This window comes from Sphaeramia orbicularis, chromosome 15 (assembly GCF_902148855.1).
Source record: "Sphaeramia orbicularis chromosome 15, fSphaOr1.1, whole genome shotgun sequence".
Lineage (NCBI taxonomy): Eukaryota > Metazoa > Chordata > Actinopteri > Kurtiformes > Apogonidae > Sphaeramia > Sphaeramia orbicularis.
This window is the reverse complement of record NC_043971.1, coordinates 6613805-6636785: the sequence shown is the minus strand read 5'-3', so window position 1 is coordinate 6636785 and position 22981 is coordinate 6613805. Positions and strand designations below refer to the sequence as shown.

Below are 22981 nucleotides of genomic sequence, written 5' to 3'. Positions count from 1 at the left end.
ATACAACAGCAAACACACTATACATAATAAATTAGAAGCATAAAAAACAAAAATGGTAGGAAAACAGTGAGGTGAAACAATAAACTGTGAAGTAAAATGGAATTGTGCCGTAATATGGACAGAAAAGTGCACAGTGGAAATATGTTTATAACCGAGTTTGAACATCAGGTGAGTGTGGAAGTAACCCCTTCATACAGATATATATATATTCTGATTGATGGGGTCCAGACTAGTCACAAGTAGATGCAAGAACAAAGATAATACACTGTTGAACACTTTAAAGGTGGGGTAGGAGATGTTTTCCTGGAGCGTTTTTACTATATTGATTAAAATCCCCTTCACACCCCATTTGGAACCAATTAATTAAATGCTCTAACACAAAAATAAACATTTTTAGTCACTTATGGAACAGGCAGGGCTGAAAAAACACCATCCAGTCATTTTAACCGGCCCATCGAAATGATTGAATGGTGATATGTCTATCAAATTCAACTGCCATTTGTCCCTCCCCCCTCTGTGAGTACAATCAATACAATGGAGGCGTGGTTTCAGAGGGAAGTCTGAAGTAAGGGGTTTGGACTTTTGAATTGTGTATTTTAAAAATGTAGCTTGCTCGAACTGTTTTTCCAGGATCTCCTACCCCACCTTTAAGACTTATTTTGCGGAAAGATTGAGACAAAATGAACCTGAAACATTTCATCACATGGTCTCTTTAGTGCCTGAACATCGTTTGATGGCGTGTTTGTGCTAAATGCTTTTCTTTACCAACATTTTTGGAATATGTTCCAAGAATCATGACTGCAGGGTCCCCGCAGTGTCTTAAAAAGTCTTAAAGGAATGATATTTTGCTTTTTTTGAATGGAATCCTTCATTTTCAGACATTTCCCTGTGGTCTCCATAAACTGTAAATGCTCTGCTTGGGTCTAAATTCATCATTAATTCAACTCCACAGGTCCATCTTCAACCCTATTTCTGAGTAATGACACCAGAAAGGTGGTTTTGCGCGCTGGCCCTTTAAATGCACATGACCCCACCTCCTTTCAGGTTGTTGGCTGTGCCGCTCTGTCCCATTCAACCAAAAACTGAACATTTTAGGTAATCGGCTCAAAGTTTGGACATATTTTCAGTTTTTACTACAACCGTTGATGCTGATAAACAGTTATGTCATACTCGGAGAAATGTTCGTTGGAAGTCTTGACCTTATATGTGCAAATGTCGTGACGTAACTAGTTATAAAACGTAACAACTTAAGAAGGAAATTCAAACGGATTGTAGATATCCACTCGATATTTTCCGGAATGAATATAAAGATAGCTTTGCAGCACCTGGAGGGTTCAAATTCAAACTGTATGAGCTATTAGGGTCCAAATACACAAATAAATGAACCAAAGACTAATACAAGTGGGTTTAGATAAATATGAGCCCTTTAAAAGCCTTGACTTTATGAAACTGCATTCAATACATTAAAAATACTTTAAAAGGTATTAAATTTGATATAGTAGGTCTTAAGTTATGCTGCTATAAACTGTAAACCATAAACAGTATGGACTTCCACAATAAAGCAGTTTTAGTAAAGCAGACCCTCACACTCTAAACACACACACACACTCACACACACACACACACACACACACACACAGTCGGAGTCACACATTTTTGCCAGTATGGCTGTGAAATGGGCTTTAAATTCTGCTCTAAGTAGTCTTAAAACGGTCTTCAAAAGCCTTAAATTGAACTTTTAGTAACCTGTAGGAACCCTGTGATTGAAACAAGTAGTTATTTGGAGGAAAATTAATGTTAAACAAGTGGTGCCAGGCACAACAAACCTCATCCCTCCCACATATTGTAGCTTATTCTACACCCTTGTGTTGTGATAATATTCATGAAGTTGAAAAAATAAACACACATTATGTTTTCATGAGTTGTTGCTGTTTTGAAATTATTTACTTGATATTATTTCAAGGTCACAGACTCTAACCTTCGCCCCCAGAGCTCAACATTTTAACCCACAGCAAGTTTAATCAGTTCTGCAATGGTATTCATTTATTAAAATAAGTTTGTTTGTTCTTTCAGAATGATTTGATTAGAAACGATGAATTTTATATGGATGCTTTTTTTTTTTTTTTTGACTGATTTCCCTGTCCTGTACAATGGTGGAGTACCACAATGTTGGGTAAACAGTAGAATTTTTTTTATTCTTTTTTTTAATTTACCCAAAATCTGAAAAATACATATACATTAGCTTTATGTCAGAGTGATGTATAACAGTTGCCTCTATATATGTGCCAAGTTTGAAGTAAATTGAATCAAAATGGATGTTTTTACAGACATTTGAAATTTCACCCATTATAAGTAAATGGAGAAAAGAAAATTTTTAGAAATTCACAAAAGTTTTTAACTTTGACCGGCTTTTCCCAAAATGTAATCAGATCTGTTCTGGGTTACTGGCAATATATAAACCTAATTTGGTATGAATTCAACTAATAGTTGTGTTGCTAAAGTTTTAACAAACAAAGAAACAAACCAAACCAAAAACAATACTCCTTGTCTCTCCTTCGGGGGGGGGGGGGGATTGTGTAGTCATTAGTCGCTTTTCCATTGACCCTCAAATTGCGCAAATATAACTTGTGCATAAACATTTACTTTAAATTGAATGGAAAAATGACAATTTTGCCTAAACTGGCCATGTTTATGGAATGACTTCTTGTGACATCTTGCGATAATATATAAACAAATCATCACATTTGGGATTTAATTTAAAATCTGACATTACGCACTTCTGTTTTTTCGACATTTAGTAAATATCGGTAAAGTTTTGCGCATATGTTCCAAGGGAAAAACGACAATTTCGCCCAAACTCTCTTTCTTTGATTAAAAGTTTTTGCGCTGGCAAGAGGTGGTTTTTCAGGCGTTGCACAAATGGTATATCAAGCAAAACTGCAATGGAAAGACCTTCTTCTGCAGCTACAGTTACGTGAATAAAAAAAAAAGCGGATGTTGATGGATGTTACAAGTGAAGAAGAAGAGTTTTAAAAGAAACATGGCGCTGTATGTGTGGACGCACCAGGAAACTGAATCATTTTTTAATTTAGGACGAGATAGAGGGGAAATATATAATAAAAATAATGAATATATCTGTAAATCAACATGATATTTACGTTCATCACCATGTTTATGGGATGACTTCTCATGTCATCTCGCGATAATAAATAAACAAATCATCGCATTTGTGATTTAATGGAAAAACCGACATTCCGCACTGCTGTTTTGTCGACATTTAGTAAATATCGGTAAAGTTTTGCACAGATGTCCAATGGAAAAACGACAATTTCGCCCAAACTCTCGTTCTTTGATTAAAAGGTTTTGCGCTGGCAAGAGGGGGTTTTTCGGGCGTGGCACAAATGATATATCACGCAAAACTGCAATGGAAAGACCTTTTTCTGCAGCTACAGTTACATGAATAAAAAAAGAGGATGTTGACGGACATTACAACAAGCGAAGAAGAAGAGTTTTAAAAGAAACATGGTGCGGTATGTGTGGACACACCAGGAAACTGAATCATTTTTTAAATTCAGGATGGGATAGAGGGGAAATATATGGTAATAATAATAATAATAATGAATATATCTGTAAATCAACATCATATTTACGTTCATCACCATGTTTATGGAATGACCTCTCGTGTCATCTCGCGATAATAAATAAACAAATCATCGCATTTGTGATTTAATGGAAAAACCGACATTATGCACTTCTGTTTTGTCGACATTTAGTAAGTATCAGTAAAGTTTTGCACAGATGTCTAATGGAAAAGCGATTATTGTAATACAGGATGAAGATCATTTACAAATCTCTGTTTCCAGTTCTACATCTCATTTAACAGACTGTTTCTACTTTGTTGAATGTGAGACTGGAGTCACTAAACTGAGTCTCCGTTCTGTGGTCAGGTGGACAGAATGGCTGCTCTGTACAACATTCATGTTCGTACCGGTTGCTTTTGCAACACCGGGGCCTGTCAGTCCTTCCTCGGGATCACCAATGAGCAGATGAAGAGGAACCTGCAGGTGTGAGATCAACGACTTGGAAAAGTGTCACAGTCTTGTCACAGGATATGTAGGTTGAATAAAATGTTGTCTTTTCTTCTTCTAGGCCGGTCACGTCTGCGGAGACAACATCGACCTGGTGGATGGTCAACCGACCGGATCTGTTCGCGTGTCCTTTGGCTACATGTCAACATTTGATGACTGTCAAAAGTTCCTGCACTTTGTTGCGGAATGTTTTGTGGAGAAACCAGTGAGAGTGAACAAAGAAAAACTGGAGAAGCTTAAAAAAACAGGCCCACGGTCCCAGGGCTCAAATGAAGAGTCTGTGGAAATGAGTAGTGGTGAGATATCCCGAGCGGATAAGAAGGAGCGGCCCTCGGAAGCATCACTGAAAGGATTTGGATACGGAGACTTCAGCAGCCACGGGGAGGATTATACTCTGACCAACATCTACATTTACCCCATCAAATCATGTGGAGCATTTGAGGTTTGAGCTCAACTCTAACACTTCTGCCTCACTGTTCTCTGTCCTCCCTGACTCTTTCCTCCTTCTGTTTCGGGCTTGATTTCATTTTCATGCAGGTCCACGACTGGCCGGTAGGACCTCTGGGTTTACTGTATGACAGAGGCTGGATGGTTGAGAATGGAAACGGTGTTTGCCTGAGTCAGAAGAGAGAGCCACGTTTATGCCTCATTCGCCCACAAGTCCACCTGCCCTCCAACAAATTGCTCCTGCAGGCATCAGGTCGGGAAGTCTGTCAGTGACTCGCTCAAAAGAAATAAACTGCTTAACAAAAAGAACTTCCTATCAGTCGGATTTTGTGCCATGAATTCCCTTTTGTCGCAGGATTTATTTATTGTTTCTTTGCCCTGTAGGGATGGATACCATTTCAGTTCCCCTGGAAAACAAAACTCCAGCCCACACAAGCTTCCGGGTGTGTCAGAGTAAAGTTTGCGGTGACAGGTGAGCTGACATTATGAAAACATGTGAAAGCAGCAGCTGAAGGGAGGACTGACACATCATTCCTTCCATATTTTTTCATGAATATCAATATGTTTTCTTGTTATGTTTGTCTACATCAGCCATTCACAAAGAATAGGCTGTGGCCCCCTGCTGGTCTGTAAAGGTACTGCAGTTATGATGAAATACAGTTGCGGAAAAAATTATTAGACCACCCCTTGTTTTCTTCAATTTCTTGTTCATTTTAATGCCTGGGTCAGCTAAAGTTACATTTGTTTGGACAAATATAATGATAACAACAAAAACAGATCATAAGAGTTTAACCTTTCATGCATACTGGTCACTACAGTTGACAGTTATTCTTTAGCTGTTCTCTTGTATATTCAAGGATTTTGTTATTCTTTTCGTTGTTTTTTTTTTTTTTTTTTTACACACATCTTTATTCAAGTTTTAAGACACTACATGTCTTTTCTGACATGAATTGGTAACAATTTGTAGATCTCTCCTGAGCATAAACCCCCAGAATCACGAGCCCTCCCCATAGTTTTCACACATTTTATCACTAAATTCATGTTTCTGTGCATCAAAAATTAAACATGTGGTGTCCAGCTGAGTGGATATTTTTGCAACTTAATGAAAAATAGGTTCATAAGAATTTTTGTTTTTCATTATTTTATTTTTTTTATTTTTTTTAAGTATTTTTGAACTTTTCTGAATTATTTTTATTTTATTTTTTAAAATTTATTTTTCAGAAGAAATTTTTCAATCGCATTGTTTTTTTCATGCGTAAAGAAGAATAAAAACACTCGGGGAAAAAAATTTGATTAAGGTTCTCATAATTCGCGCATGAAAGGGTTAATTCCAGAGCTGATATCTATCCATGTTCCATGTGTTTTTTGATAATAACCAAAATCACTGCAGTTCTTACATCAATATCTATGGCATTGTACTGACAAAAACAGTGCTTTCACTTGTAATATTTGGCATTACATCACATTCTTTTCATTTTACCAAAAATCTAAAAATACAATTGCCTTCACCACTCTCCTAGCTCGTAGACTAATACTACTTAAATGGAAAGATAAACAACCTCCAACATTTATATCTTGGTTTCTGGATCTTTTACATCATTTAACATTGAAAAAAATTGATATTCTATAAGAGGACGTGCCAATAAGTTTTTTAGTACCTGGCAACCTGTTCTGAATCACATAAAAGAGGTAGGTCCCTCACTTATTCCAGAGTAGTCTTATTAATACGAGTCTGTGACTAATATCTGAATTCCTTATTCTTTCTTTCTTTATTATTATTGTTAATTATCATCTTTTTTATGTTCATGGGTTTGGTTTAAAAAAATTATGACTGTGTTATGCTTTTCTGGATGACTCAATGTGTAATAAAAACACTTTGAACAAAAAAAAAAAACAGTGCTTTTAGGCATTCCATGTTTTCTTTTCTGTTTGTTTTAATCACATGATACACACAGGAGTTAGGACTGGATTGCATAATCATTGTTTCTGATGACTTTTGATGGTCTAATAATTTTTCTCCGCAACTGCATATCATGCATTATTTATCAGTCTGATGGCCTATTTCTGCATTTTATACATTGTTTGTATATTAGATTTATATTTTTCCCCAAACCTCAACATATAGTAACTCAAATATGGTAAAACCAGGGCTGGATCTACACTTGGTGAGGCCCTAAGCTCTATAAAACCCTGAGCCCCCCCTCCCTTTTAAATGACACCAGCTGGTCTCGGAAAGCTTTAAATAATAAATAACTTTTAATTATATGAAATATTTTAAATGTATAGTTTTCTTTTCTGTCTGTTTTAGTCAAATGACACACAGGAGTTAGTACTTGATCGCATAACCATTGTTTTGATGACTTTTGATGGTCTAAGAATTTTTTCCACAATTGCATATCTTGCATTATTTATCAGTCTTTTATACATCATTTGTATATTGGATTTATATTTTTCCCCAAACCTCAACATAGTGACTCAAATACGGAAAAACCTTTTTTTTTTTTTTCTCTCAGTGTTTGTCTTCCTTTTCGTATGTTTGAAAGACTTAATAAAAATACATTGATCAAAAAAATATACGGTAAAACCAGGGCCGGATCTAGACTAGGTGAAGCCCTAAGTTCTATAAAACCCTGAGCCCCTCCCTCCCTTTTAAATGACGCCAGCTGGTCTCAGAACACTTTAAATAATAAATAACTTTTAATTATAAGAAACATTTTAAATGTATAGTTTTCTTTTCTGTCTGTTTTAGTCACATGACACACACAGGAGTTAGTACTTGACCGCATAACCATTGTTTTTGATGACTTTTTGTTTTTATTTTTAATAATTTTTTTCCACAACTGTAGATCATTTACTTTTAGTTTTTGATATTGTAATTAAATATATGTAGAATATGCCTGTGTGGAATATGTGTAGGAGTCTGTTTTGTGCCTGGAGATGGACATTTGTTTCTAAACCAATACAAAGTAGTGCTATTCACTGCTGTTATGGAGGAGCGAGAGAAATGGAAGGAGCTATTTTGGAGTAAATGTAAGACGTTTAACAAAAGACAAGGACGTGAGACCTCGTTGCAGAAACAACATACAGGCTGGTGTCATTTACGGAGGTAAACGAGACACTCATTAGATTCTAAATGGTTGTAATTTCACCAAATAACCAACTCCCAGCAAAAAACAGAAGAAAAAAAAGCGCAGAATGAGTGCGACACAGGTTCAAAACCACAAACAAGTGCACAAATAAAGCCATGAGTGAATGCAGATAAATGAGGTGCTCATCTAGAACAGAACCAGTGAATGGATTAAATGAAGCTACACCAACATGTTCAGGCTTTGAATCTTCATCAGGGCAGGAAGCAACAGTAGAGACCTGCTCAGTTTCAATATGCCATGTGATATTGACTTTTTACTTTTGAAGCTCCCATAAAATGTTATTGATTAACCTTTAAAAACCCAGAACTCTTTTTGTAGTGACTTCCAAATGAATTTTTCTCTACATTTAACCTTTCCCAAGTGATTTATCACCATTTTTTTTATCATATTATCCTCTGTGTTTTTTTTTATTTTTCGCTGAAAATATGGTATTATCTGGTTTGGTATGCTCTTAAGGTTATTACATCAGAAAAGAGAAAACTGAAGAAAAAGTGACTCTTCATCCACTGTCATTTTATTAAACTCCATGGGTTTTACTGATGAATCAGTGTTTGTAGAAGATGACGGTGTTACCATGGTAACTACAGAGCCTCTGAATGTCTAAATGGTCTAAATCTGTCTAAATCTGATTCAGATTCTGATTCAGATTCAAGTTTATTTGTCATTTCAGCATATAAAAAATACACAGAAACAAAACATTGTACTCTGGTCCCCGACTGTCAGCAGCATTTAGTAAATAGTATAACTTACTGATAAAATAAGAAAATAAGAAAATACTGATATAAAATAGCAATAACAATAACCCCCCCCAAAAAAAAAAAAATTACCTATAAATAACTAAAAAATTTTATTTCTAAAGTGCACAGCAGTAAAGTTCAGCAAGATGATAATCTGATGACCATGAAAAGATGACAAACTGTATTTTTACACCAATTATTGACATGATCTTTTTTTTTTTTTTTTTTTTTTTGCTGTCAATCCTCAAAAATAATTACTTTTCGCATATTATAATTCAAGAGATCCAAGAGGCAGTTCTCCCTACTTCTGCAGAAAATCTATACAGTGATGCATTGTTTGGCTGCTTATAAGTGTTTTCATACAGGTAGGCGGGTTAAAAATGTTTGATTGACAGCTGCAATTACCAATCACTGATCAGATTCAGGCAGAAGTGCAGAAAGAAGATGTGTATCAGCAAAATGAGATTTAAAATCAAGGTTATAATAGTTTTGGATTTTTGTCATTATAGTTTAGCTTTATTTAGTTTTGACTTTTTTTCTCTAATTCAGTTAGTTTTAATTTGTTTTTAGAGCAGGTTTGCTAGTGTTTTTAGTAGTTTTAATTTTTTGGTAAATGCTAAGTTTTTGTTTACTTTTAGTATTAATTTTAGTTTTGTCGTATCTTTTATCTTCTTCGCTGACATAATCAAGTAAATCCCATACAGGACTTTGCTTTCTCCCAACTTTAGTTTCCCTGTTGCCAGATAGAGTGGGGACCAGAAGACGACTGTAAATGACAAGTGACGAGAAGAGATGGACCGTGAAGTGCCGTATGGTGCCAACGGCTAAAACTGCTAGAGCAAAATAAATCGATTTCCTATCAGTCCAATATTGACAAAGATGAAAACGAAGGGAATTTTATCCATAATTTTTATACGTTTTAGTTAGTTTTATAAGCACACAATACAGTTTCAGTTAGTTATCTTTTTTTTCTTTTAATTCTAGTTTTTATTTATTTCAATTAACAAAAATGTTTTTTCAATTCAAGTTTTCGTCATTTGGTTAGTTTTTGTTAACAATAATTACCTTGGTCTGAACGTCCAAATGGGTCATATCTGATGACCATGAAAAGATGACAAACTGTATTTTTACACCAATTATTGACATGAATTTTTTTTTTTTTTTTTTTTTGCTGTCAATCTTCAAAAATAATTACTTTTTGCATATTGTAATTCAAGACATCCAAGAGGCAGTTCTCCATACTTCTGCAGAAAATCTATACAGTGATGCATTGTTTGGCTGCTTATAAGTGTTTTCATACAGGTAGGCCGGTTAAAAATGTTTGATTGACAGCTGCAATTACCAATCACTGATCAGATTCAGGCAGAAGTGCAGAAAGAAGATGTGTATCAGCAAAATGAGATTTAAAATGGATCTATTGTGGATCGGGAACATCATGACAGGAATCATAAATGACAGAATATTTCATCATATGCCCATAACTTCAAATGGACCCATTGTCCAAAGGATAACTTATACTGAGTGAGGGATAATATGCAGTGAGTCGGTCATTATAGTGAAATAAACGCCAACAGGATCATTTTAAAGGGGTTTATTTTGCAATAATGATGAGCCTGCTGTATATTATCCTTCTTATTGCAGAGCCGTCTCCTGATGGAATCAATACGTTCACAAAAATAAACTGTAGATTCATGATTAGAGCCGCGTGCAGTCTGTTGTAGAGAAATAACAGACTAGAGTGAAACAAAGAGGTGTAATAAAATAATTCAGTGTTCAGATCATTCGCCTGTTTTCTCTTCATGCTGGGTTTGGGATAGAGTATAGTTTTGTCTAGGTGTTTTATTATCCAGAGTCAAACAGACAGGATAAAGGCTTAATAACTCGCCATTTGCCCGTCTTACATTTGTTGTTTTTCAAATTGTTATGTGTACGTGGAGTGAATATTAATTAGTGCTGAACTGCTGCTGGTTCACATTCACATAGAAGTGCTGTGTTGCTGAAATAAAAAAATAAATAAATAGGAAAATACTTGTTGTGTGCTGATCAGAATTTTGATTTTTAGGTTTTAAGCAGATTTTCTCCCTCTTTAACTGAAGCGTGTGAGTGTCTGTTTTAGACCAGGGGTGTCAAAGTTGTTTTAGTTCAGGGCCCACGTTCAGCCCAGTTTGATCTGAAGTGGGTCGGACCAGTAAAATAATAACGTAATAGCATATGAATAATGACAAATCCAAATTTTTCCTGTCTATTTTAGTGCAAAAAAAAAAAAAGAAGATGACTTTACAAACTATCCAAACAAAACAGATGTGAACAACCTGAAATAACTGACATTTCTTAAGAAAAATAATTGCAATTTTAACAATATTTTGCCTCAAATTATTATTTCTACATGTGTTTTACAGCTCGAATCCACAAAGGCACCAAACATTTAGTAACAGGCAGAATATTGTTTAAACTAGCACGTTGCTGGGATTGCTGTCTGGAGATGTATTAGAGAAAGAAGACAAATGCCTCTTTAAAATTCTTATAATTGCCTCCAAAAAGGCCATTACAAGAAACTGGCTCAAAACTGATGCACCCCATGAGGATCAGGGGCTATAACAGAGGAAATCTACTTTATGGAAAGACTGACTTATTACCTACGGCTTAAGGAACATATCTTCATAAAGCACTGGAGGAAATGGCTGGACTATAAACAAAACAAAGCATAATTACTATTGTATGTTATTTAAGCCTTTCATGCATGAATCATGAGAACCTTAGTCAATATTTTTTCTTGAGTGATTTTATTCCTCTTTAGGCATGGAAAAAAAACAATGCAATTGATTTTTTTTTTTAAAGAACTTTCTTTCATGGAGTTAAAAAAATATCCACTCAGCTGGACATCATTTGTTTAATTTTTGAAGGAAAGGAACATGTATTTAAAACCCATCATCAGAAAGTAAGATAAGATGAGATACGATATACTTTATTGATCCACCAAGGGGGAAACTGAAGTGTGTACAGCAGTGCAAGACAGTTTGCGTCAATACAATAGAAAAATAAAGAGATAAAAATATAAACAATATAAACAAGTTTGTTAAAGTGGTTAAAGTGACGAAAAATAGCAATAATAACAATAATAAAGTTATATACTGTGTGAAAACTGTGATATAAAAACATTTTTAATGCCGCTAATCTGATGTTTTCTCACGTTTTAACATACTCTAATACTAGTTATTACTGACTTACTACTCACAGTTTATCATTTACTCATGTACATTAAAACTTACACATCACAGTGGATCTACAAATGCAGAAAACATTTAGTAACAAGCAGAATATTGTCAAATTGTATTTACTTCTCTGAAGACATTTCAGGTTGTTCATATTTGTTCAGGTGATTGACATTTTTGCGAAATTATACTTTGTTTTAGTGTAAATACACGAAAATATTTAGATTTACAAAGAGAAAAATGTGGCATTGTTCTTATGATCCTATTTTACTGGTCCTGTCCACGTGAGATTGAATCTGTCTGAATGTGGAACCTGAACTAAAAGGATTGTTAATAACTTCAGTGTAATTTTTGCATTTCACAAATTCATCCCGTGGGCCGGACTGGACCCTTTGGCGGGCCGGATTTGGCCCCCGGGCCGCATGTTTGACACCTGTGCTGTAGGGGGTCAGTTCTAGTCCACAGGGTGCATGTTTGACACCACCAGGTCTAAACTACATTTCTGAAGCGGATCACCTGACAAAAATTTCTCCTCTCAATTTCACATGAGACTCCCGTGGTTTGACATTTTTTTAATAGGAAAACAAACAATGACCAGAAGATGACATTAATCTCCCCTGACAGATCCGCGCATGACGAGTCGGGAGTTAAAATAAAAGCCTTTCATCCACTGATTCTTGGATTAGATGTTGCGCAAAAGAGCTAAGCAGCATCAAACGCTGTAGATTTCCCTGGGGGCCTCCTGAATAAAATCTCCTCCATCCCTCAGGGTGGAGACTGTTGACTGTGGGGATGAGGCGGCGGCGTGGCTCTCAGAGTTCCTCGGACAGCCCTGCCGCCTGATAAGGCAAAGCCCGGATTTCACCAGAGACGGGAAGAAGAGGCCTGGTGGAGGTACTTCCATGAGCGTTTCACCGGTCCTTCCCGCTTTATGTTATTTATCCTGGATTTATTTGTCTGTCAGGCTGTACATGACAAATGCAAGGTCACAATTTTCGCAGAAAGACACAGAAATGTAGTGACTCTGTGGGTAAAACGTGGGCTATTGGATTTATCTGACTGTATCACACACCCTCAGACAAATTTATGAATTGATGAACCTACTTAAGCTTGGTGCTAGTTAGCTAATGATAGCTATCATACAGAGATGTGCTTCAACTAACTGTGTCAGCACTAGTAGGCATGCTATTGAGTTAGGAAAATGGACACACACTTGAAAATTTACCATCAGGCGAGGTCAAGGGCGTCACAGATGGACAGCCCACTACTTTTAGAATCATAATTTTTGAACCAGACAAGTTTAAAACAAATATTCACATAATTGGAAAGGTCTAAATTAGTGCTGGGCAATTAATCACGTGTATTTCTATGATTAATCGCGATTAATTGCATAGTTATATGGGGATGGGGGGTGCCAGCATCAACAGCGTGTATTGCCTTTCAGTGATATTTCAGACTGGAAGTACTCCGATGATAAAAATAATTCCACATTGCAGTGCTTCCAAACAGCTGTGTTCTTCTCAACCCCACCATCTGAAGACATTTAAAATGAAAATGTCCATGGAACAGACCGCTACTTTTCTCCATGTTTATGTCCCCACCAGTTTATTTCTGGTTGTGAGTGATTGACAGGAGTCTTAAGCCCACTAATAAATACTAATACTAATAAGCCCAATAATATGTGATGTTCAGTTGTTCAAAGCAAGCAAAGGGGGCCCTCTAGTGGTGGGAATAAGTGTCACTAACGTATGTTTTGTCCTTTCCGTGTTACCGTAGCCAGTTCAGACATAAGAAGGAACTAACAGACACGTTTCTTTCACTCTGTTTTTATGGCCCGAAAAACATTTGCCTGTGAGTTTTTTTATGTTCAGTTGTTGTAAGAATGAATAGCATAAAATATCTCTGATGTGAACTTTAGTTGCTGGATAAAAAGGCGTTGTAAATCTTAAATTAATCTGTAAATGCTAATCGTTAGCGTGTCTATAGATTTCCCATTCAAATTAGCATCGAGCTAGTGGTCTTTTTCCCATTCATTTAAATGTAAAGAATTAGCAACCCATCTCCAACTGCTAGCATAAACGAATTAGCTTAAACATGCTAATAACACATTGTAATAAACACATCCAAAATAACATCATAAACATGTTTCTAACGCCATGTTTGCATATGAAATTATTTAGCAAACAACGGAATGATTGATACATACAAGCATTGCTTCTGCAGGAGTTAAACAAAGTTTGATTCAGTATTACTTGGAAAGTTCGCTCTTTTCTCCTCCCACACAGCACCGGAGCTTGGTGCGTGTGGAGCGCCAAAATAAAAGCATGAGTTTCAAAATAAGAGTCCATATGTATAAATGAACTAAGACTTGCTTGAAAGGCAGAACGGCATTAACGGGAGTTTTAAAAAATTGTCGGCGTTATTTAATGAATATGTTAACGCGGTAATAACGTGTTAACTTGCCCAGCCCTAGTCTAAATACCATTTTACACATACTCAAAGGGCAAAATTTAGTTTCAAATATTTTTAAATGAAAAATAACAAAAACTACTGCGTCACAGATGGAGAAAAAATTAACATCTATTTTTTGCAAGAATTACAAAGTTCTCCAAAGTGAAGTTCCTTTGACATTTTCATCCTAAAATGTATTCAGTGTATACCTCAAACCCTCTTTTTTACAACCCAATAATTGGTTAGAGGAAAAAAATATTTGATCAAACCTAAATAAGAAGAGTTTTGGCAAATGGCAGCGTCACAGATGGACAACAAAAGTAAATATCAAATTAAACATTTTTTATTTCAATTATCAATATCATATACTTTTTTTTTTTTTTTTTTTTTACAATATTTACAACACACAAATAATATTAGCATTATATTCAAATGTATTTTGCATAGATATGTGCATTTATTAATTTTAAACAGTGTGTTAAGAATATGACATAAATAATACAATAGTCAAATATCAATGTATTTGGAAGAAATGTAGTTTATTTATGAGTTTATAAAATGAACCCAGAATGATGGCACAAAACTTTGTCACTTTCCAAACTTTCACACTCATAAAACTCATCCAATTTTTTCTCATTTCAAACCACATTTTCCTGAAAATATAAGTAATTACCTAGCCAAAAATATAAGTTTGGTGTACATTATTGTAATTAAATTTTTTTGACCAGATGTTGACCTTCCCGTGACTTCACCCTATCGCTTTTCCTGTTAACTGAACACTTCCACACTATTTTATTTCACTGGAAAATAAACTTACCTTCCCATAATGAAGAACACAGGGCCTTCAATCCACAATAATGACCATCCTCGCAAGAACCGTTAGCCATTTGACGCTTCCTTCATCCGCCTCTCCTCTGTTTTGATTGGTTGCTCTATTGACATTGACCTCATGAATTCACGTTGTATGTCACGCCAGTTCTCACGGTATTTGGCGTGCTATACGTACACATTTTTGACCTTTCACATGTTATTCAGCACCATTTGATCACGTGGCTATTTACACCGAGGTCTCCGGTTCACATAACCCTTACTCTAACCCTCTATACTTCTTACTACTCCTTTTCGACCATGCAGAATTCAGACTTGTATGTGCTTGGGGATAGATTCTGTCCATTTAAATGTTTTATTTTGTTTTGTTTAATTTTGTTTCTTTGCATGTTTTAAATAAATAAATAAGAGTGTGGTATTTGACGCGGCGTGAACATACACACGGGAAGGTTATAATGCGTACAGATAATACGGCAGTTAAAAGTGGAGTGTATATTTACGTGATTTCATGATATCACGACGCTTGCTTGGATCGGTCACAACTGTGTCAGAATATCAGAAAGCAAAACTCCCATCTGTACAATTCTCCAAAACAATTTAGATTTTTAGCAATTTGGGGATTTTCTTTTCTTTTCCAAGTTACCCTATGGTCAAAAGAAGAACACCTCCATTACGTCTAAAGGAAAACCTGCAGTTCTGAAGGTTACATGGTTCTGTGTGATCCTTTTTCTTGATTGCCCTCTGTTGTCTTAGTCTGACGGTTATGATTGCTGTGGAGTACTTCCTGGAGAGCAGAGTAGAGGAAATGCACATTCGATGGAAGGCAGAGCAGTTACACCCACTGAGAGGCAGAAGGACAACATAGACTTGTGCCTGGAAGTGTTCAGCCTGAATGATGTGGAAGCACAAGAGCCAAAGATGGAAAAGCTGCTTTGTGATTATGTAGAAAGATACATCCTTTTATTTGAACTTTATATTCAGAAACACTGTACAGTACACGTACCGTACCTGACACTGTTTTTTAATATTGTTATTGTTATTATTGTGCCTTTATTAACCAGGAAAAAAAGCTCATTGAGATTAAAAATTTCCTTTTCAAGAGTGTCCTGGCCAAGACAGCAGCAGCAGAAGTTACACAAAATAATATGAATGAATGAATGAATGAAGGAATGAATAAAATCTTTATTTTGAACATGTCGACAGTGAAATCAAAACACAAATCAACCAACAAAATATAAGTACTGGTACATAAATGATTGATAAGCAAACAAACAAACAAATAGATAAATAAATAAATAAATAAATAAAAGTAATAATGAATAAATAAATAAATATTATAATAATAATCATAATAATAATATAAATAAAACAAATGAAATGAAATTATGCATGCTTGAAAAGGAGTAGGAAGAAGTAAAAACTTATGTACTCCTACCCCCAATTTCTATCCCTGATGATCACTATATAGCAATTATTATTTTGTATGAAAATCAATATAATACTAATACTAATACTACTACCAATAATAATAATAACAATAATAATAATAAAAATAGTATAAAAATATCACACATCCTTTTTCCTATGTACACTAATATGATAATACCCATTTACAACTTATCCTACCAGATATTAATACCAGATATTGATTAAAAAAACAAAACAAAACAGACAAAAAAAACCAAACAAAAACAAACATATATATATATATATATATATATATATATATATATATATATATATATATATATATATATATATATACACATATATATAATATAAATACATATAATATTCTATATTGTCCTATATAGTACTATAGTAATAATATATTCATATATCCAAATTTAAACTATAATAACGGATTAGATTTCTATAGCGCTTTTCAAAGCACTCAAAGCATGTTACATTATAGAAGGTATGCACGTGACGTCACCGCTAGTGAAAGTTACCGCGGTTCCGCCCACTGAGTGGCAGAAAGAGGGAGTAGAGTGACAGCGTTGGCTTCAATACTGTCTAAACTGAAGAATAATATTTAATAAAAAAATGGGGCAGAGCTGTTGTGAGATTGATTGTATGAACAGGTTCTTAAAGCAGTAGGAGCTATCGTTTTACAGACACCGAAAGACAAAGAAAAGAGAAGGAGATGGATCCACAAATCCAGGAAACCAAACCTAGATCTGTGGATCCTGTTTGGTGTCAGCTAACATTAATTTATGCTGAATTTTTGGGTAAAATCATATCTTAAATGACGTATTCTTTTGGCTAACGTTACTTCTTAGTGCAGCTCTTGGTTTCATGATCAGATCTTTCATGGTTTTTGTCTTCATTTTGTGATTCTGAACCTTGTGCTCCTACATGATTAGTAAAACTAACTGAAACTGAGGTTAACCTAGTTTTACAAATACGGGGAAACTGGAGAATAAAGCTACGACGGAGTATTAGGGCCACAGAAGAAAAGAAAAACACTTGTCACTGCGAGTATAAAGTCATAAAATATCGATTTAAAACCCATAATTTTATGATAATAAAGTCAAATACAAAAAGAATCACAATGTTATGAGAATAAAGTCGTAGTCATAAAAAAACACTCATAAAAATGTCATCGTTTATGAGATTAAAGTCGTCATATTCCGACAATAAAACTATAATATTACAAGAATAATGTCGGAATTTAAAAACAGGTGGTAAAAATATCATAATTTCCCAGAATCCAGTGGTGCCCTGCTGGTCCACAGTAGTAGTATCTGTGTTGGATAAAGGACTGGATCTGAACTAGACTCAGTAAATCTGCTCAGTCCCAGTAGATCTTGCATATATTCACTGGGGTCAGTCCACGCTCGACTGGAAATGACCTTTGGATCAGCTGGTTCTGGGTCCTAGTTTTGGACCCTTTGGATCAGCTGGTTCTGGGCCCTAGCTTTGGACCCTTTGGATCAGCTGGTTCTGGGCCCTAGCTTTGGACCCTTTGGATCAGCTGGTTCTGGGTCCTAGTTTTGGACCCTTTGGATCAGCTGGTTCTGGGTCCTAGTTTTGGACCCTTTGGATCAGCTGGTTCTGGGCCCTAGCTTTGGACCCTTTGGATCAGCTGGTTCTGGGCCCTAGTTTTGGACCCTTTGGATCAGCTGGTTCTGGGTCCTAGTTTTGGACCCTTTGGATCAGCTGGTTCTGGGCCCTAGCTTTGGACCCTGGTTGTCAGTCCTGATGAAACCATGTACAGGGTGGGGAAGCAAAATGTACAATGAACATTTAGTTGTTTTTTCTCAGCAGGTACTACATCAATTGTTTTGAAACCAAACATATATTGATGTCATAATCATACCTAACACTATTATCCATACCTTTTCAGAAACTTTTGCCCATATGAGTAATCAGGAAAGCAAACGTCAAAGAGTGTGTGATTTGCTGAATGCACTCGTCACACTAAAGGAGATTTCAAAAATAGTTGGAGTGTCCATAAAGACTGTTTATAATGGAAAGAAGAGAATGACTATGAGCAAAACTATTACCAGAAAGTCTGGAAGATACTATTAAAGAAGAATGGGAGAAGTTGTCACCCCAATATTTGAGGAACACTTGTGCAAGTTTCAGGAAGCGTGTGAAGGCAGTTATTGAGAAAGAAGGAGGACACATAGAATAAAAACATTTTCTATTATGGACATTTTCTTGTGGCAAATAAATTCTCATGACTTTCAATAAACTAATTGGTCATACACTGTCTTTCAATCCCTGCCTCAAAATATTGTAAATTTTGCTTCCCCACCCTGTATAAAGTATATGGACAGACAATAGTGAAGTATGATGAACTCTTGGACTTTATACTGGAGAATAAATGGATTGGCATATCCAAACAAAAAGAAACCCAGCCAGACATTCATTCATTCACATGTTGAAAATCCAACAGGTTGAACCCTTCCACACCATCGTAGTGGCTAAAGGTAAAGCCACTACAGGCACTTATTTAATAGAAAACAAAAAAAGCTGTTACTTTGCTGACATTTCCTGGGTCTTAGGAGGTTAAAACAAGAGACACATCCTCATTTAAATATAATACTATCAAGGAAATACTACACCACGTCACTAAAGTTAACCCTAATAATACTGTGTGTGTTAGGATGGGTCAAATACTGACGGACTTTTCCTGCAGTGATAATAAACCTAGTTAATCTTTTAACCTTGAACTGAGTCCAGACTTTGACACTTGTTGGCAACATTCTGTTAAACTTTCACTGAACTCACATTGTGTAATCTTAGGCAAAATATTACAGCGTCTAGACAAGGGATGTCAAACATACGGAAAAAAACAAAATCTTGTCTGTATTTTTCTCATTTCTGGTCAAAATATCTCATCACACTAAAATAAGACATAATCACCTAAAGAGTACCTTTTGAGTGAGATATAAGAACAAATTTTTAGACGATAGATCTGGAAATTCTTATTTCAAGAAATCTTGCCAAGATCATTTTCACTTGTTCCATTGGCAGATTTTTTTTTTTTTTTTTTTTTTTTTTTTTTTTTTGCTTGAATTAAGCAAAAAAAAAAAAGATTAATTTAAGTCCTGGTTTCATAGTTTCTTCTTCTTAAAGCTGCAGTGTTGTGGCATGTTTTTTCACTCAGTCTTGTCTGGAGGTAAATGATATGCATCACTGAACACTTTGACACAGAAATTTACAAGAATTTTTTTTTTTCCAGTTTTAATCTTTAAGTTTACAACTGACTATTGTTACATTTTACATAATTAACATGGTTAAGCAACATGCATCTTGTCTGGAGCAATGGAATTAAATTCTGTTTTACACTAAGAAAGCCTAATTTTATTTTTATTTTATTTTATTTTATTTATTTTTGGCACATTTTTTCTGAAATTGCCTCTTGTGCATTATTATTCACTGCATGTAATACATAACAGATATTAGATTAGATTAGATTAGATTAGATTAGATTAGATTGAATTTTATTGATCCTTTGGGCAGAGCTCAAATTTGGGCAGGAAATTTAGGTTCAAATAACAGCACAACACAAGAGGAATGCAACAAGAAATACCACAAGAAAAAAGAAACATAACTATACAAACAGTAGTGAAAAATTGCACGTTGGAAAGTACTAGTAGAAACAAGTGGCAAAGTAGTAGTAGTAATAATAATAATAATAATAATAATAATAATAATAAGTATCTTATTATGTTACAATATTATAATATATAATATTATAGTATGCACAATATATATATGTGTATATTCAATAATCACAGAATAAAAGTTATATAGTAAAGTGATAATAGTAACAGTAGTCATAACAACAATATACAAGTAATATAAGTATGTAGGTAATAATAATAATAAGAAGAAGATATTATGTGTTTTCTTTCCTCTCTCTCATACAAACCTAAATTTCGATCTAAATCTGACGTGTTTTAAAGATGTGTGATCACTAAAAGCTGTAAGAACCAAAATCAGGAGGAAAAAAACCGTCTGACTCTGACAAAGCCTAATGTCCGCAGCTTTTTCCTGTCGATACAAATGAGCCTCCAAAAGACACATGTGATGACGCTGAAAAACTCAGAAGCAGCATTTTACCTCCATTTTCTAAGTGTATTGAAAGGATTAATGGTTGAAAAGTCATTAAACATTTTAGATCAGTAGATTTTTTTTGGCTGCCATAGATGCTGTTCGCCAAAAAAAAAAAAAAAAAATCCCTGCAGCTTCATCAAACCTCTGTCACTTTACTGTTACACCCTGCGAGGCTTTATGTGGTTAATGCGGTCGGTTCTAAGCCGTGTTCTTCTGTCATAATGGTCAGAAAAAGGCAATTAACAGTAGAAGACAGACCATCATAACCCTTAAAAGTGTAGGTCTTTCCTTTAGAGAAAATGGAGGTGTTATAAAGCGTTGGACTGGAGGTGTCGGATCAATTAAACCGCTCTTTTAGAATTTATCTACACATTTATTTCCAGTTTGGCTCCCACTCAACCGATCAATCTTCAAATCTTTTACTTTTAAACCTTTGACAGGCAGAGCTCAGGTTTTACAGATAATTATGTGTTTTATAGATCACGTCCATCTCGTCCACTTTTGATCCATATCCGCACATTTTTACACAGCCTCCCACATCAGTGTTCATTAGGAGTGTGTTCTGTCGTAATAGAAAGAACTGTTTCATATGACCCTCTGGTGCATATTTCCATGTGTGAACGTCTTTGCTCTCAACCGCAGTATTTTTTTTTTTTATTATTTGGACTTGGCTTCAATATCGTGTAGAATCAGGCGTAAAATCTGCATGAAGACGACACAAACAAATACAGAGGAATGTGATGCAAAGCAAAATGAAGATCTCATACATAAAACACGGAATATTTTTGACACTCAGACATGGTTTGGAAAGTCAGATTTATTTAACCCTGTAAAGCCTGAAGCACTAAATCACTGACAGAAAATTCCAATCCTTTGGAACTGGAGCCTTTATTGGTCCTTCTGAACAACCAAAAAAATGTATTTCAAATATCAACATCCATGTATGCGTTTCAATTTTGTATCATATTTGATACGTCAGGTCTCGATGCTCAAATATTATTTTTGAACAAACAAAAACATAATGTAACACGAACATGTTTAACAAATTGGTAATTCCTTTTCAAAATTGCCAAAGTTCTGCCTCCTTCCTCATTATTGACAGTCTTGTAGTGTCATTGGAAAAGAGAACCAACAGATATTCTAAATCTTTTATTCCTTCAGCTATCACACTTTTAACTCTGACAGAAGCCATTTTAGTCATTTTATATGATTTTTTTTTTTTTTTATGTTAGCAGAACCAATGGGGTCTTTTAGTCTGCATTGGTATTTACTGATTATTTATATTTGATTATTTAAATGCATTTATTCGTAGTTGCTTTCAAGGATCCTGTATTTGTGCACTGATTTATTACCTCCGCCAAGGAGTTTATGTTTTTGCCGGCGTTGGTTTGTCTGTCTGTCCGTGTGTAAGATAACTGAAAAAGTTATGGACGGATTTGGATGAAAATTTCAGGAAATGTTAATATTGGCACAAGGAACAAATGATTAAATTTTGGTGGTGATCGGGGGGGAGGGGGGGTACTGATCTGCCTTGGCTGCAAATGAATTGCCCGTATGGGATAAATAAAGTTTTCTAAATCTGAATCTGAAAGGCCTCTGGTGAACGAATTCCTCCCCCTGGTGGATTATCTGTGTATTGCATGTATCTAATTGTATACATCAGATTTTTCAAGAAAAACATATCACACTGATCATGTAGAGGGCTTCAAAACTCATGTATCAAATATGATACGTTTGGCGTTAAAGGGTTAGAACCGTACAGGTGTGTGTGTGTGCGTGTGTGTGTGTATGCTCCTAATGTTATATATAACTAGCATGTTGACCCATTGAGATCCACTGGTTCTACATGTGGTTGTTTTTGTGCCATTGTGTATTCATGGATGCTGTACTGCATTTGTCTAGCAGTCACTACCAAAGCATGTTGGCCATAGCAACGTGATTGTAAGGCTATTGTATTCCAAAATTACTAATATCTCCCAAAATATTAGTCCTATCAACTTGCTGTTTCTGCTACTGTCTTCCTCGACCAAAACTACATACGTATGACAAACTGCAGTAATCAGCTCTGTACAGATTTTTTGTGATTCCCGAGACACACGCACAAACACTGAGGCTAATTGGCTTTTATAATATAGGTTGCACTTAATTTTCTTTGGACATCTCAGGTTGTTCATATTTGTTCAGGTTATTCACATTTTATTGTTAAAGGATAGTTTATTAATCTAAATATTTTCATCATTTAATGGGGGCAGCAATCAGATCTTTCCAGATTTTTTGTGATTCCAGAGACAGACACACACACACACACACAAACACACACTCAGAGGCCACTTGGCTTTTAGTATATAGATGTAAGCCTAACTCAGGTTAAATCTAGATAGATAGATAGATAGATAGATAGATAGATAGATAGATAGATAGATAGATAGATAGATAGATAGATAGATAGATAGATAGATAGATAGACTTTATGGTTCACATAAAAATAAAATTGTACT

General features: G+C 35.1%; 1 protein-coding gene across 1 annotated transcript in view; it reads left to right on the top strand.

Moving 5' to 3' along the window:
- The window catches only part of mocos (molybdenum cofactor sulfurase), a 46148-nt gene that overhangs the window by 10680 nt on the left and 12487 nt on the right, over positions 1 to 22981 (top strand). Inside the window, exons 7-11 of the mRNA XM_030155174.1 lie at positions 3948 to 4064; positions 4150 to 4530; positions 4626 to 4788; positions 4920 to 5007; positions 12403 to 12527. Of these exons, the coding sequence (XP_030011034.1) occupies positions 3948 to 4064; positions 4150 to 4530; positions 4626 to 4788; positions 4920 to 5007; positions 12403 to 12527 (874 nt within the window). The remainder of the gene's footprint in view (positions 1 to 3947; positions 4065 to 4149; positions 4531 to 4625; positions 4789 to 4919; positions 5008 to 12402; positions 12528 to 22981) is intronic.